The sequence below is a fragment of the Vulpes lagopus genome, chromosome 2, assembly GCF_018345385.1.
Source record: "Vulpes lagopus strain Blue_001 chromosome 2, ASM1834538v1, whole genome shotgun sequence".
Classification (NCBI taxonomy): domain Eukaryota; kingdom Metazoa; phylum Chordata; class Mammalia; order Carnivora; family Canidae; genus Vulpes; species Vulpes lagopus.
The window spans coordinates 159,033,367-159,047,003 of NC_054825.1; the positions used below are offsets into that span (position 1 = coordinate 159,033,367).

Here is a 13,637-nt window from a genome sequence, read left to right on the forward strand (position 1 = left end):
TGTGCTCATCTACTCCCTCCCTGCGACTGTAACCTCAGGCAAATCTCTTCACCCCCATGGGGCTCAGTTTCTTCATCTGTCAAACAGAGACCCCCAACACTCACCTGGCTGGGTTTCGGGAAGAAATGGCATGTATAATGTGGTCAGCAAGGACCAGGGCACAGGGGAAGTTCTCGAAAGAAGATGCCAAGCCTGAGGAGCTCATTAACGTGTGAGAAGTGCTTGGAGCTGTGTGGGGCTCCATCATCAGAGGCGTTTACTGGGGGGAATTTCAGGAGGAAGAGGCAAGGGCAGGGGTAGAGGCAGGAACAACAGATGGGAGGTGTGCACAGGGAGGGACAGACCCCGGCCCAGAGACAGAAAGGCAGGCCCGGGGGATCAAATCCCACCCTTTCCACATTGACCACTGCCTCTTAAATGGCAAACAGGTACAAGTCAAACCTCTGACCTCCCAGAGGCATAAGTCCACTTGGAAGAGGGTATTTGATATAAACATCAGGGTGCAGGTGTCCCGGCATTTCATTGCTTCTGTATCTTTGGGGTAAATCCCCAACAGTGCAATTGCTGGGTGGTAGGGCAGGTCTATTTTTAACTCTTTGAGAAAGGGAGACAGAGCATAAAGACTCCTAACTCTGGGAAACGAACTAAGGGTGGTGGAAGGGGAGGAGGGCGGGGGGTGGGGGTGAATGGGTGACGAGCACTGAGGGGGGCACTTGATGGGATGAGCACTGGGTGTTATTCTGTATGTTGGCAAATTGAACACTAATAAAGAATAAATTTATTATTAAAAAAAAAATAAATCAGAATTGGGCAGCCTGGGTGGCTCAGCAGTAAAAAAAAAAAAAAAAAAAAGGAAGAGGGTATTTGAGGCAGAGCTGTTGGCGCTGAGAACAAGTGTGACATCAGATGACTTGTCCTTGAGCTGATGTTGTTATGACAGAGACAATCACAGTTTGTAGCTCCCCCGCACCCCAGCCCGGATGTCTGTGCCAGCCCCGCCCAGGGCCACTGCTGCTGGGCTGTGCCAGGTGAGTTCTCAGGTATGCGGAGGCAGAGGCGGGGTGGCCTGGAGGGAGCAGGAAGGAGGGGCCCGCATTCCGCATTCTAGACTCAGGGGACAGCAGAGAGCTGGGCCTCTCCGTGCCACCGCCACCAGACAGAGCCTGACGGTGGCAGGTGAGGAAGGGGCTAGCCAGGAGGGGCTGGAGGTCCGAGTCCCAAGGAGCAGGCGGCCAGGACTCTGGGGTCCAGACACCAGGAAGGCTGGCAGACATAAACCCTTGAGTCCTAAAGAGGTAAGGGCTGGGAGATTGGCCCCATACTGAGGTCACAGTGTCTGAGGAATTGGATGAATGACTCTCTGAGGGGACTTGGAGTCTTTGGGTCCAGAAGCTCTGAGCCTGAATTCCCGGGCCCTCGAGGAGATGAGGCTGGGACACAGGATCACTGGAGAAAGGAAGCAAAGTGGGGTACACATAGATTAGGGAGTCAAATGCATTGATCCCTGAGAGATTTGGGAGGGCAGCATACTAGGTGAGGGAAGAGGGGCTGGGGGCCCAGACTCCTGGGTCTGAGGGAGGAGGGGCTGGGGTCTGGACTCCTAGGTCTGAGGGAGGAGGGGCTAGGGGCCTGGACTCCACAGTTTGAGGGAGAAGGGGCTGGGGGTCTGGACTACTGGTCAGAGGGAGGAGGGGCTGGGGGCCTGGATTCCTAGGTCTGAGGGAGGAGGGGCTGGGGGCCTGGACTCTTGGTCTGAGGGAGGAAGGGGCTGGGGACTGGACTCCTGGTCAGAGGGAGGAGGAGCAGGGGCCAAAATCACAGATACCTCAGGCCAGGTCAGTCCCTCACCTCTTTGATGGTTTCCAGGGCACCTCCAGGTGGCAGGAGCTCCCATTCTCCACACCATGAGCACTAGCACCGGGTAAGTGTCCCCTGTCCCCTCCCCCCCCAGGCTGCCCTGTCACCTCTGCTAGCCTTGTCCCTGCACCCACAACTGACATTTACAGCAGCCCAGCTCTGGACACTGAGAAGGAAGCCTGAGCTGCTCCTGCCCTGCCGGTCTATGTTAGAGCTACTGCTCCAGCGCAAGACACCTGGGTCCAAACCCAGACACTAACACTCAGGGTGGTGTGACTCTAACCAACAACCTGAGCCTGAGCCCCTCCTCTGTGAAAGAGGGACAATATGAGAGCCTGACAGGATAATGAAGGTACAAGGCTTATCTGACTCACAGCAGGTACTCCGCTCACAGGAACTGCCACTGCGGCTGTTAGCGTGTTATTAAATATTGACTCTTTGCAGGCAAATCTGGGCTGCTTTATTTTTTTTAAGATTTATCAATTTCAGAGAGAAAAAGCAAGAGCACAGGGGAAAGAGGCAGAGGGAGAGAGTATTTTAAGCAGACTCCACACTGAGCCTGGAGCCCTATGTGGGGCTCGATCTCATGACCCTGAGATCATGACCTGAACCAAAACCAGGAGTCCTATGCTTAACCAGCTGCACCACCCAGGTGCCTCTGGGCTGTTTCTAATAAAGTTCAAGTCTCCTGGGGTGAGCAAGGAGAAGCCCAAACGGAGGCCCATGGGAATAGCTGCATGTAAGTTCCCCAGCACAGCGGTAATCAAACTGTGTGGAGATCTGACTGGCAGGAGAAGGATGAGGAGCAGAGATTTGATTCAAAGTATTTCTTGTCCCTCATACCTGATCCTACCTGAGCTCTGAATTTCCATCATTTCTGTGGAATTCTTGGAGAAGTTGACTTAGAAGGAGAGGCCAGGAGCAGGAGATGGAGAAGGATTTGGCTGGGAAGAGCCTGGCCCACGGGAGTAGGAGGGGGAGATAAGTCTCTGTCTACACCAAATACTAATGCTGTTGTAAAAAAAAAAACCCCATTTACTGAGCACCTACTGTGTGCTACCCTTTGCATTGTAGCACTGACAGTTAAGTTATTGAGGCTGTGAACCCTCTCAACTCTCCATGAATCCACCAACAGCTCTACCAGATGGAGGCTATTGGATAATTAACACCTATCTCAGAGAAAAGGAAACCAAGGCGGGAGATATTCAGTCTCCTCCCCAGGGTCTTATGGCAAGACAGTATTGACAGAGGATGCCAAGCCAGGTCTGTGGGCGGAGGGGCTCCCAATACTGGAACCACACACTCTACCACCACCCGGTACCAGAGTTACCTGTGTGAAAATCCAGCTCTGGACCGGCCCTCCCCTGCTCAGAACCCTCCATGGTTCCCCACTGCCCTTACGATGAAGTCTTTGCTGCTCTGCTTGGCATTCAAGATCCCCATGATCTCCCAATTCCCAAGGTCTCTCACTCTTTTTTCCTTATCCAGCCCAGAAGCTGCCCCCAAACCAAGTGCCAAGTCAATCTATGGTGAGTTTCAGAGCAAGAGAACTCCAGGCTGAAACTGGGTCTGAGGGAGGAGGGGCTGAGGGCCTGCACCCCAGGACTGACCTGGTGAAGGGCGAGACTAAGGGCCCGGGGGCCCTGGACTCCTGGGTCTGAGAGGGGAGGTCCCAGGGCAAGGGGGAACCATGGTCCGGATTCCTAAGTCTGAGGGAGGAGGGGCTGGGGTCTGACTCCTGGGTCTGAGGCAGTAGGGGCTGAGTCTTCTGGATTATTCTCCTTCTCCCCCACAGAGCAGAGGAAACGTTATTCCACTGTGGTTATGGCAGATGTTTCGCAGTATCTAGTCAATGTGAGTTGGGGTCTGCGTGGCCACAGGGAGTCTTGTGGGAGGAAAGGCAGACAGGCCTGAGAAGATGGAAGTGTTGAAAGCAGTTGGGTCTCCAAGCAGAAAGAAGCTAGGAACTGAGTTTGGTCATATGCAAGATGGGCTTCTGCCTTTGCTCAGAAGTGGGTATTGAGTAGAAGTCAACTCCACTTGAATCCAAGTTTTCCTCCAGACCAGCTCTTGTGCTGGACAGTCAGGCCATGGGGACAATGTTACATATCCTCATACGAGTACAGGTCAAAGGGTGCCAGGTGCTCTAATGGAGGCAGAGGTGCTTAGAAGGGACTAGATATAACCAATGCCTTCAAGGAGCCTCCAGTCGTGCTGGGAGGACAGGCCCCAGTGCTAGTCACTCCGATGAAAGCAAAACAAAGGAAACTCAGGGGCCCCATAGGTGGAGCAGGTGCCCCATAAGTGGAGCAGGTGATAAGGAAGGCTTTCCCAAGGAAGTGTGTTTAGTCTCAGGCTGGAAGGCTGATGCCAGGGGATGCTGAGCCCAGCTGACATTAATCTGGGACTCACTGCTTTCTCGGCACCACCATGCCAGCACCTGGTGACATTCTGCCTGGGTGAAGAGGATGGCGTGCACACTGTGGAGGATGCCTCCCGGAAGCTGGCCGTCATGGACAATCAGGGCCGCGTCTGGGCCCAAGAGATGCTGCTGCGCGTGTCTCCGGACCATGTCACACTGCTTGACCCCATCTCCAAGGTGCCAGGGGACACATGGGTGGAAAGCGCATCTGGCCTGAGCGAGCGGGGGCATGGAGAGCTTGACCCTCGGGACGTCTAAGTGTGAATATTGGCCTCTGCATGTCCTTCCTTTGGGAACTTTGGCAAGAGATCTCCACCCCCTTTTAGAGTATTATTAGTCTCCCCTATTAAACAGGGGTGTTATCCTTAACCCCCTAACCTCGCAGGGTTGCCTGTGCAGTGCCAGCATACGAGCTGTCACTGCTGTCACCATTTTAGTACCACTGGTTCCAGGCCTCAATTTACCCGCCATCCCACCCTGCAGGAGGAGTTGGAGTCGTACCCGCTGGGGGCCATCGTGCGCTGCGACGTGGTGATGCTGCCGGGCCGGAGCCGCTCGCTGCTGCTGCTCGTGTGCCAGGAGCCTGAGCGCACGCAGCCGGACGTGCACTTCTTCCAGGGCTTGCGTCTGGGGGTGAGCGGGCCTGGTCAGGGGAGCCACCGGGGACTGGGCTGAGACCCTGTGGGTTCCCCAAGCGAAGCTAGAGCTAGGCGGGGCCTCTGGGGCTGGGGGCGGGGCCTGGGGCAGAGGCGGGTCTGGTCACCGGAGGAGGCGGGGCCTGAAGAGAAGTTCGGAAAGGGAAAGGGGTTTTGAGGTCAGGACTGACCTGGTGAAGGGCGAGACTAAGGGCCCGGGCGGGACGTAACAGCACATGGGGCAGAGGGTCTGGGAGCAGCCACAACCAGAGGCGAGTATGGTCTAGGGGCAAGGCCACATCAGGACCCGGCCTCTGGGCATGGGGTCGAGGCCCAGGGCAGGGGCAGAAGTAGGGTGAGGGTGTGAGTTCAGAGAGTGGAGGTGCATGGGCACCGTGAGCCTGAGCGCGGACTGGAGGGGTTCTGGCGCCCAGCCCAGAAATCGATCCTTGGGGGGACCGTGGCCAGAGGTAGGTGGGGAGTGGGGGCCTGGCCTAATGGCATGATTGGCAGGCGGAGCTGATCCGAGAAGACGTCCAGGGGGCTCTGCACGACTACCGGTCTGGCCGCGGGGAGCGCAGGCCCGCAGCGCTCAGGTAAGGGCGCTGGGCTGGAAGCAGAGGAGAAGAGAGGCTGGGTGGGGTGTCTGGGAGGCCAGCCTCCCCTCTCTGGGCCTCCGTCCCCTCTCCTTCGGACAATGAGCTGATGCCCCTACCCTAGAACAGCACAAGTTTTGAAGCCCGTCAAACAGCCTGGTTCGAGTCCTGCCGTACCCCCAGACATCTGCACCCGATCTCCAAGACCACTTTTCCTAATTCTGGTCCTCGGTTTCTCCTCCTTCGGGCCTCAGTTTCCCTCTGGAGAGGTGTTCCCCTTCCCCATATCTCCGTTTTTTTCCTCCCCTGGGTCTGACTCCGCTGGGCCGCAGTGTCTGCGTTTTAAGACCGACTTTATCCCCTGCCCTGTCCCCCGGTGGACTCAAGCTGTCCCCCTTTGTCCCACCACAGGGCCACGCAAGAGGAGTTGCAGCGCCACCCCTCACCGGCGGCCGAGACCCCTCCGCTGCAGCGCAGCCCTTCGGTCCGCGCCGTCATCAGCATAGGGGAGGCGGGCCGGGGGCGACCCCGGGCGGGGCCCATCCCCGAGGTGGAGGAGCCCCAGAGACCCGGGCAGGAGGGGACCTCAGGGAACGCCAACCCAGCCTCCCCGGACCTGGGCCCCCGGGGGCCGGACCTGGCCAGTCTGCAGGCGGAGCGGGACGTGGTGAGGGGGGCGGGGCCAGGGCATGGAGGCGGGGCCGGCGGTGGGGAGTCCCAGCTTCAGGGGGTGGGGCTTGATGGGGTGTGGGAGCGTCAGACTTCTGGGGGTGTGGCTGGCGGTGACTGGAATTTGAGGACCCGGCCGGCAGCAGAGGGAATGGCCTGGCCTGGGAAGATATCAGGGCCCTTGGCTGCGGGTTTTGGGGGTGATGCGGGGCCAGGACTCCACATCCCTGAGTCCCCCTGCTCTGATCCGTGCTCTGTCCTCCGGTTCTGTCCTCTGGCTCCGTCCCCCACACTGTCCCCCACGCTGTCCCTCGCTCTGACCCCCAGGACATCCTGAACCACGTGTTCGACGATGTGGAGAGTTTTGTCTCGAAGCTGCAGAAGTCAGCAGAGGCAGCCCGGGTGCTGGAGCACCGGGAGCGTGGCCGCAGGACCCGGCGCCGGGCAGCTGGGGGTGAGAGGCTCCCGAGGGGGATCCTGAACATCCAGTCCCTCCCAAATATCCTCGCTCTCCCCTAGGGTCCCCCCACACACCCCCTTGCCAGCTCTGACTCCCTATCCCTGGGGACCTTACTGGGCCTCTGTCTGTCTGACTGGCGCTCTCTGTGTCCCCGACACTGCAACTGCGTCCCTTACCTGCAGAGGGTCTCCTGACCCTGCGGGCCAAGCCGCCCTCAGAGGCCGAGTATACTGACGTGCTTCAGAAAATCAAGTACGCCTTCAGCCTGCTGGTGAGAATGCGTGGGGTGGGGCCAGCGTGGGGCGGGGGCGTAGCAAGCCTGACCCATCGTCCATGCACTCAGTAAGGCCAGCACCTCCCCGGCTCCACAGGCCAGACTGCGTGGAAACATCGCCAACCCTTCCTCCCCAGAGCTGCTGCATTTCCTGTTCGGACCTCTGCAATTGGTGAGCCACCCCTCCCTCAGCCCTCCGGTGGCCCCTGCAGTAGGAGGAATTGAGGTTTGACCTTGGGGGGCTTGATGAGGTGTCCACTCCTGCACCCCTGGCAGATTGTGGACACATCGGGTGGCCCGCGATTTGCAAGTGATGTGCGGCGGCCGCACCTGACGTCTGAGGCGGTGGCACTGCTACGAGACAACCTCACCCCCCGTGAAAATGCTCTCTGGACCTCGCTGGGGGACTCATGGACCCGCCCGGGGTGAGGGGCTGGCAGGCAGAGAAGGGTAGCCACTGGGCTTCGCTAGAGGGTACAACGCCAAGCAATTGAAGAAGCTAGGGTGACTGCTAGGATGCCACTGAGAGACGAGTAGATGGTGTGGAGGAGAGGTTTCAGACTGGAAAGAAAGGCTGGCCTTAGAAAAGGGGGTGCTCAGAAAAAAAAAAAAAGAAAAGGGGGTGCAGCCTAGGAAAAGACTGGCTGTGGATTGGGGAAGGGGGTGGAGATACGCTTGCAGGCTGTGAGCCTCCAGGGATATGAGCGGAGCCAGACTTAGCAGAAGGAGGCAGGATGGGTGTGGAAGAATCAGAGGTGATTCAGAGGCTGGACACAGCATTAGAGCAAAATCAGTATATTTACAAATATAGTTGATGTCGGGGTGGAACTTAGAGGGGCTTGGCAAAAAGCAGAGAGGTCAGAAGCACCTAGCCTAGGGCCTGGGGAAGTGAAGGTGGTACTGGGGCCTGGGGCAGACTGGCATCCCTGAGCCCTCGGCCCCTCGGCTGCAGACTGGAGCTGTCCCCCAAGGAGGGACCTCCATACAGCCCTGAGTTCTCCAGCGGCTGGGAGCCCCCGGCCACCGACCCACACGGCCGCGCCTGGGAGGACCCGGTAGAGAAACAGCTACAGCATGAGCGGCAACGCCAGCAGGTGAGGCTAGAGCTTCTCTTCCCCGGGAGGAACAAACTCCTCCCCCAGGTAACACAGTGGGGCTGGGACCAGGAAGTCTGGCCCTGCCTGAGCTGCTGCTCTCATCTCCTGCAGCAAAGTGCCCCCCAGGTCGCTGTCAATGGGTAAGTGTCGGGGCCCCAGGTGGGACAGGTGGGGTCGAGGAGGGGGTGCGTCCTGGGGGCTCCTGGCGCTGACTCCACTCCTTTTTTCTGTCTTTCCTTCTGGCTTCCCGGCTCTTCCCAGGTGGGTGAGGTGGTGACCAGTGAGGGCTGGGGGCTGGGAGAGGGGGGAGGGGGGGGGGAGGGGGCAGGACCCAGACTTGGGGGTCTGAGGGAGGAAGGGGCTGGGAGTGGGTAAAGTCTGAGAGGCTGGGAGAAGGCAGTTTGAGTTCCCATGGCCAGGAAAGCTCCCTGTGTGGGTCTTTAAGAGGACAGAGCCCCAGAAGTTAGAGGGAAGAGACTGGGGGCTTGGGCATTTAGGTTTTGAGGTAGAGCTCAAGTTGGTGCTTTGGGGCCTTACTGAGCCTTCAAGAGCCAAGGGACAAGTTTCTGGGAAAGTTGGGAAGAGATAGTATTTTTGGGCCCCTGAAAGAGGTAACGACTGGGAGGCTGGACCCTTACTATCCCAAGACTCTAAAGCAACTGTCTCAATTCCTGCTGAGTGTGATACTGATAGCCTTCAGAGGTTAAAGGTTTGGGAAATGATGGCTTGAGACCTGGAATCCTGAGTTCATGACACCAAAAAGCAATGGGGGCATGGACTCTTGGGGTCCTGGGGAAGGGGCATGGAAACACCAGGACACTAGGGTCCTTGAGCAAGTTGAGGGCAGATGTGAGGGAAGCTCCATGGGGTAAGAGGAAAACAAAGCAGCCAAGCTGGAGGAACAGAAGGGGGTCTGAGTGAGGGCCCCGGGAAGAGAGTCTCAGCAGGGACAGCATGCTGGGAGCTGCCAGCCCCACACAGGGGGCGCTGCGGCCCTGAAGAGCCCCCCTCTCCTTTGCACAGGTAGGCCTGATCCGGGCTGAGGTCCCTCTTATCAGGGGACCAGAGCCAAAATCTTGCTCCCCTTCCCTTCAGCTGCCTGGTCTTGCAGAACCCACCCTCCAAGCTTCTGATTCTTGGGCTTGACATCCCCAGCTTTTAACTTCCCTTCTCTGAGCCTCCAGTTCTTTGCAGAGACATTGAGAATAACAATAATCCCCTCTTGGAAGAGTTAGAAGTCTGAGGTTCTACAGGCGAGCAGTTAAGAGCTGCCATGGTAGAGCTCAGGTTCACATCCAGCGCCGGGCACCATAGACCAGATTACTCAGGACATGGTCTCTGGCGCCAGCCCGCCTGGGTCTCAGTCTGGCCATGCCTCTTTCTTGCTCTGTGAACTTTACGTCATCATGCCGTGTAATATCCCTGTTCTTCCACTTCCTCACCTGTAAAATAGAAAATAATAGATTCGGGAATGAATCAGGAAAGGACAGGAGTGGGGATGGGAGTCCAAACTCATGGTTATACCAAGGGTTGTGGCAAAAATCAGATTAGCCAATATGTGTAAGTCTGTGAACGGGGGCTGGCACCTACTACATGCTATATAAGGTAACTATACGTTAACTGTTGTTTATGCTGTAACTATGGGTTTTCTAAGCCTGAACCCAGTATACAGTAGATGCTCAATAAATAGCTGCCTCTGGCTATATGATCTGGAACAAGTGATTTTCTGTCTCTGAGCCTTATAAATGTTCTCATCTATAAGATGGAAGTGATGTTAGTACTCCTATCATGTGCTTAAAGCATGGTGCCAGGTACATAAGGAACAAAATGCATTCAAGTTGTTATTCTGATTTCAAGTCTCTATTAACATTATTAACCTGGGCCCCCCTGCCTTGACCCCTGCTTTGCTCTAACTCCAGCTCACACCAGTACCCTACTGTCCAGAGCAGTGAGCCCGGCTGCCTCCTTATCCCCAACCCTCATTCTCCTCCACAGTCACCAACAGCCAGAGGCTGAGCCCCAGCAGGAGCCGGAGGGGAAGTGGGTACTGTGTAATTATGACTTCCAGGCCCGCAACAGCAGCGAGCTATCAGTCAAGCAGCGGGATGTGTTGGAGGTTAGAGGGGTGGAGGGCCAAGGGGCTACAGGGACCCAGCCCTAGCTGCAGACACAGGCTGTGAACCCTCCTCTCCCTCCCTCCCTCAGGTCCTGGATGACAGGCGCAAGTGGTGGAAGGTTCGAGACCAGCAAGGGCAGGAAGGATATGTTCCCTATAATATCCTGACTCCCCACCCAGGGCTTCGGGGAAGCTGCAGCCAAAGCACCTCCTGCAGCCTGGTGAGCCAGGACAGACTCCTGTCTTAGGGAAGGAGGGCGGTGAGAGTCAGGTGCCAAGGGCAAGGGCACTGACAGAGGGGGTGGGGGGGTGGGGGGCTCAGGAACTGACCTCTGGAAGGGCGAGGGGCAGGGACTCCATCCTCTCTCTAACCCGGGTGCTCCTCTGACTCCCCTACTAGGAGGATGGCGCTCCTCCTCCCCCACCAGCACCGGCCCCAGGACCGGGCTCCTCTCGGCCCCCCTGGGACAGTTGTGATAGCCTCAACATGGACCCCAGAGAGAAGGGTGAGTGGTGGGGGCAGCCCCTTGAGGGAGCCGTCCTTGTCCAGTCAGGGGAACCAAGGCTCAAAGAGAGTAAATGGACTCCCCAGCCATCGTGAAGACGCTGGAGACGCTGGTGATCTGTTCGTCCTGAATCCGCGCTCCCTCCCGGTCCCTCCTCCCTCCGCCCCTGCAGAGAAATTCTCCCAGATGCTGTTTGTCAACGAGGAGCTGCAGGCGCGCTTAGCCCAGGGCCGCCCGGGCCCCAGCCGCGCAGCCCCAGGTCCCCGCGCCCCGGAGCCGCAGCTCAGCCCGCACTCGGACACCTCGGAGGTCCGCACCTGGCTGCAGGCCAAAGGATTCAGCTTGGGGTGCGTGCCGGGCGGGCAGGGAGATGTGGATGTGGTCTGACTGGAACCTGGGGGACCCGGGCTGGCCTACAGAGACGGTCTACCTGGTTGCAGTGCCTGGCACGTGTGTCCAGGCGGAGTCTTCGTGAGAAAGCAGGGCGCACACACCCCGCCTCCTCCCGTGGCGCACTGGGGAGGGGGGGAGGGGGAGGGGGAGGGGCGGGGGAGGGATTCCCGCGCCTTCCCCGGAGCCCTTCCCCGGAGCGCCAGAGTGCCGCTCTGATTAGGCAGACGGTTAGGCAGCAGTGATGTAATTGGCTCGGGGACCTGATGCGCCCCCACCCCACATCCCGCAGGACGGTGGAGGCGCTGGGCGTGCTGACTGGCGCGCAGCTTTTCTCGCTGCAGAAGGAGGAGCTGCGGGCAGTGAGCCCCGAGGAGGGGGCACGCGTGTACAGCCAGGTCACAGTGCAGCGAGCACTGCTGGAGGTGAGCCGGGCCTGGGCCTGGGAGGGCGCGCCGGGGCAGAGGCCAGACTTCTCATTTCCACTCGGCCCTCCAGGACAAAGAGAAAGTGTCAGAGTTGGAGGCGGTGATGGAGAAGCAAAAGAAGAAGGTGGAAGGTGACCTGGAAACAGAGGTTATTTGACCTCCCTGGCTGCTTTGCTGGATGTTTCAAGGCAGCCTGTAGGAGAACCGACTCTGCGAACTGCCCCCACCCACGGAAGTAGACCCCTCGTGAAGCTGCGGAAGTGTTCCGGCTCCGGTCTCCCCTGTCTCTGTAGAGTCTCCTGAGTGAGAGAACTGGCCCTGAGTGGGAGGAAGGGCCGCATGCGGGTGCCCTGTGCATTGTGATCCGCTGCCCAGTCTATAAACAGCCTCCTCAGTCTATACAGAGCCTCCTCTTAGCAGGCTTGTCAACTGCTGTCCCTTCTCTACTGGGCCACCAGGGAGCCCAGGAACCTGCCCTTCGCCCCCACTAGAGCCTCAGGAGGAAAAGGAGTCTATATGTCCCAACCTTTTTTGGTGTCTTTCCCTAAATCCTCCTCTCCTCCCCAGGGCCCCATCTCCAGCTTCCACCACCCTACCCCACCCCACCCCACCCCCCAGCCAGCAGTCTGTCTTCCAGTCCATTCCAGTCTCCTTCCCTGGCTCCCCAGGGCCCCCAGAGCCCCAATCTCCTCCCCTCCCCCAACTCCATGCAAACCCCCCCAAACCCCCTCAACCATTGGGGTTTTGGTGTTTTCTGCTGGCTGGAACAGTGACTTTCTACCTGGCAAAGCCTACCCTCATCCCCTACCAGCTGCCAGGAGTCCAACCACAAAGTAGCTGCCCCCTGAATGTGCCACAGGCTTCCTAGCCATTCCTCTCCTGCCAGGTGCCTGCCTAAAGGAAGTTTCCCAGCTAGAGAACAGCCAGCTCCTTTTCCCATTGTCCAGAGAGGGAGCGAGGCTGGTTCAGGACTGGTTTCTCTAGATCTTGCCCTCAGACTGGATGCCACCTGACCACAGGAAGAAGGCCCTTTTACTATCTATGTAAGCCACCCCATGATGCTCTCCACCATCAGATGAGATCAGCCAGCCATGGGCAGGCCGGAGTTCTGACTCAGCCTCCTGTGCCCCCTTATACCTCTCCTGCCTCCCCATGACCTCCCCATGACCCACCAGTTAAAGTCTAGGCTCCAAGCTTGAAGGCAGGCCCAAGCCCTACTGCACCACAGTCCAGCCTATCAGGACGTGCAGGCTACTGTCCCCTCCAATATTCCCAGAATCTCAGTCTCACCATCGCGAGCTGCCATCACTTCTTGCTGAGATGATGGCAGCTGGCCTCGCCCTTCCTGTCCTGCACTGTCCTCCCTGGACTGCTGTCAATGCAGCAGCCAAAGGGACCCGTTAAGACCCAGGACCCACCTCACCATTCAAGTCCTTACAGCTGGCTGTCACCTCTCCAGCCTCATCCCCGCTCTCTTTCTGGCCTCACAAGCTTCTCCGTGCGCCTCCACACTTCAGGTACCCCTCTGCCCTATGGACCTCATCCCTGCTATTCTATCCAGAAAACTCTCCCCTTAAACATTTCCATGGCTCATTCCATGACACCTGCAAGTATCAGCCTGTGCCAGCTTCCCCACCGGGGCTGACTGACCAGCCTGTACAGACTACACCTAGGGTCAGGCTCCCAGCTCCCGCTGCAGTGCCTCCTGCTGTTTCTCCACAACACCACCACCTGACACCTTTCATGGCAGCATGCCAAGGGCCTCTCCTCAAACATATCAGATCTTTACCATTCCCTTTACTACTTATCACCACCAGGTAGGGCGGGGCCTGAAAGGAGAACATGACCAGGAATGAAAGAATGCCCCATCCTCCTCCTCAGCCCCAGCTACCTGTTATTATGCTGGACTCAACCACTCCTACTATCACATTCCTATTTTTCCAGAAAAATCAAAAATTCTAAGGTTTTTAATATGCATTACCCCAAATTTTAAATGCTGCCAATTGGCTCAAAGTTGTTGCAAAAGCACTGATGTAAGACACCAGCTCCCAGCCTGACACAAACCCTGCCCTGCACTAGGCTACCTGGAGACCATGTCAGCACTGGTTTGGGGCCACAGTTCCAGCTAGACACTCATCCTGAAACCTGGACCCACCCAGTGAGCACGCACCTACCCACCCCTCAGCA

At 57.8% G+C, this 13,637-nt stretch overlaps 1 protein-coding gene across 2 annotated transcripts; it reads left to right on the forward strand.

The window, feature by feature from the left end:
* Positions 1-958: 958 nt before the first annotated feature.
* EPS8L1 (EPS8 like 1) lies at positions 959-11,847 on the forward strand. Of its 2 annotated transcripts, XM_041745052.1 has the most exons (20): positions 1,052-1,295; positions 1,867-1,921; positions 3,346-3,386; positions 3,653-3,711; positions 4,295-4,456; positions 4,763-4,912; positions 5,428-5,510; positions 5,922-6,177; positions 6,507-6,633; positions 6,822-6,910; positions 7,011-7,085; positions 7,190-7,338; positions 7,866-8,007; positions 8,122-8,150; positions 10,006-10,126; positions 10,216-10,347; positions 10,527-10,632; positions 10,805-10,979; positions 11,315-11,447; positions 11,521-11,847. In XM_041745052.1, the coding sequence occupies exons 2-20, from the start codon at positions 1,905-1,907 to the stop codon at positions 11,605-11,607; spliced, it is 2,133 nt and encodes a 710-aa protein (XP_041600986.1). In that variant the 5' UTR covers positions 1,052-1,295; positions 1,867-1,904; the 3' UTR covers positions 11,608-11,847. The 2 variants fall into 2 exon arrangements, with proteins under 2 accessions (XP_041600987.1, XP_041600986.1); XM_041745053.1 differs by lacking the exons at positions 11,315-11,447; positions 11,521-11,847 and having other exon boundaries at positions 959-1,295; positions 10,719-10,809.
* The last annotated feature ends 1,790 nt before the right edge of the window (positions 11,848-13,637 follow it).

Excerpts from the sequence above, each read along its gene's own strand:
- EPS8L1 (XM_041745052.1), top strand. Across the intron at positions 4,457-4,762 it reads TGCTTGACCCCATCTCCAAG|GAGGAGTTGGAGTCGTACCC; the intron begins GTGCCAGGGGAC and ends CCCACCCTGCAG. Across the intron at positions 4,913-5,427 it reads TCCAGGGCTTGCGTCTGGGG|GCGGAGCTGATCCGAGAAGA; the intron begins GTGAGCGGGCCT and ends CATGATTGGCAG.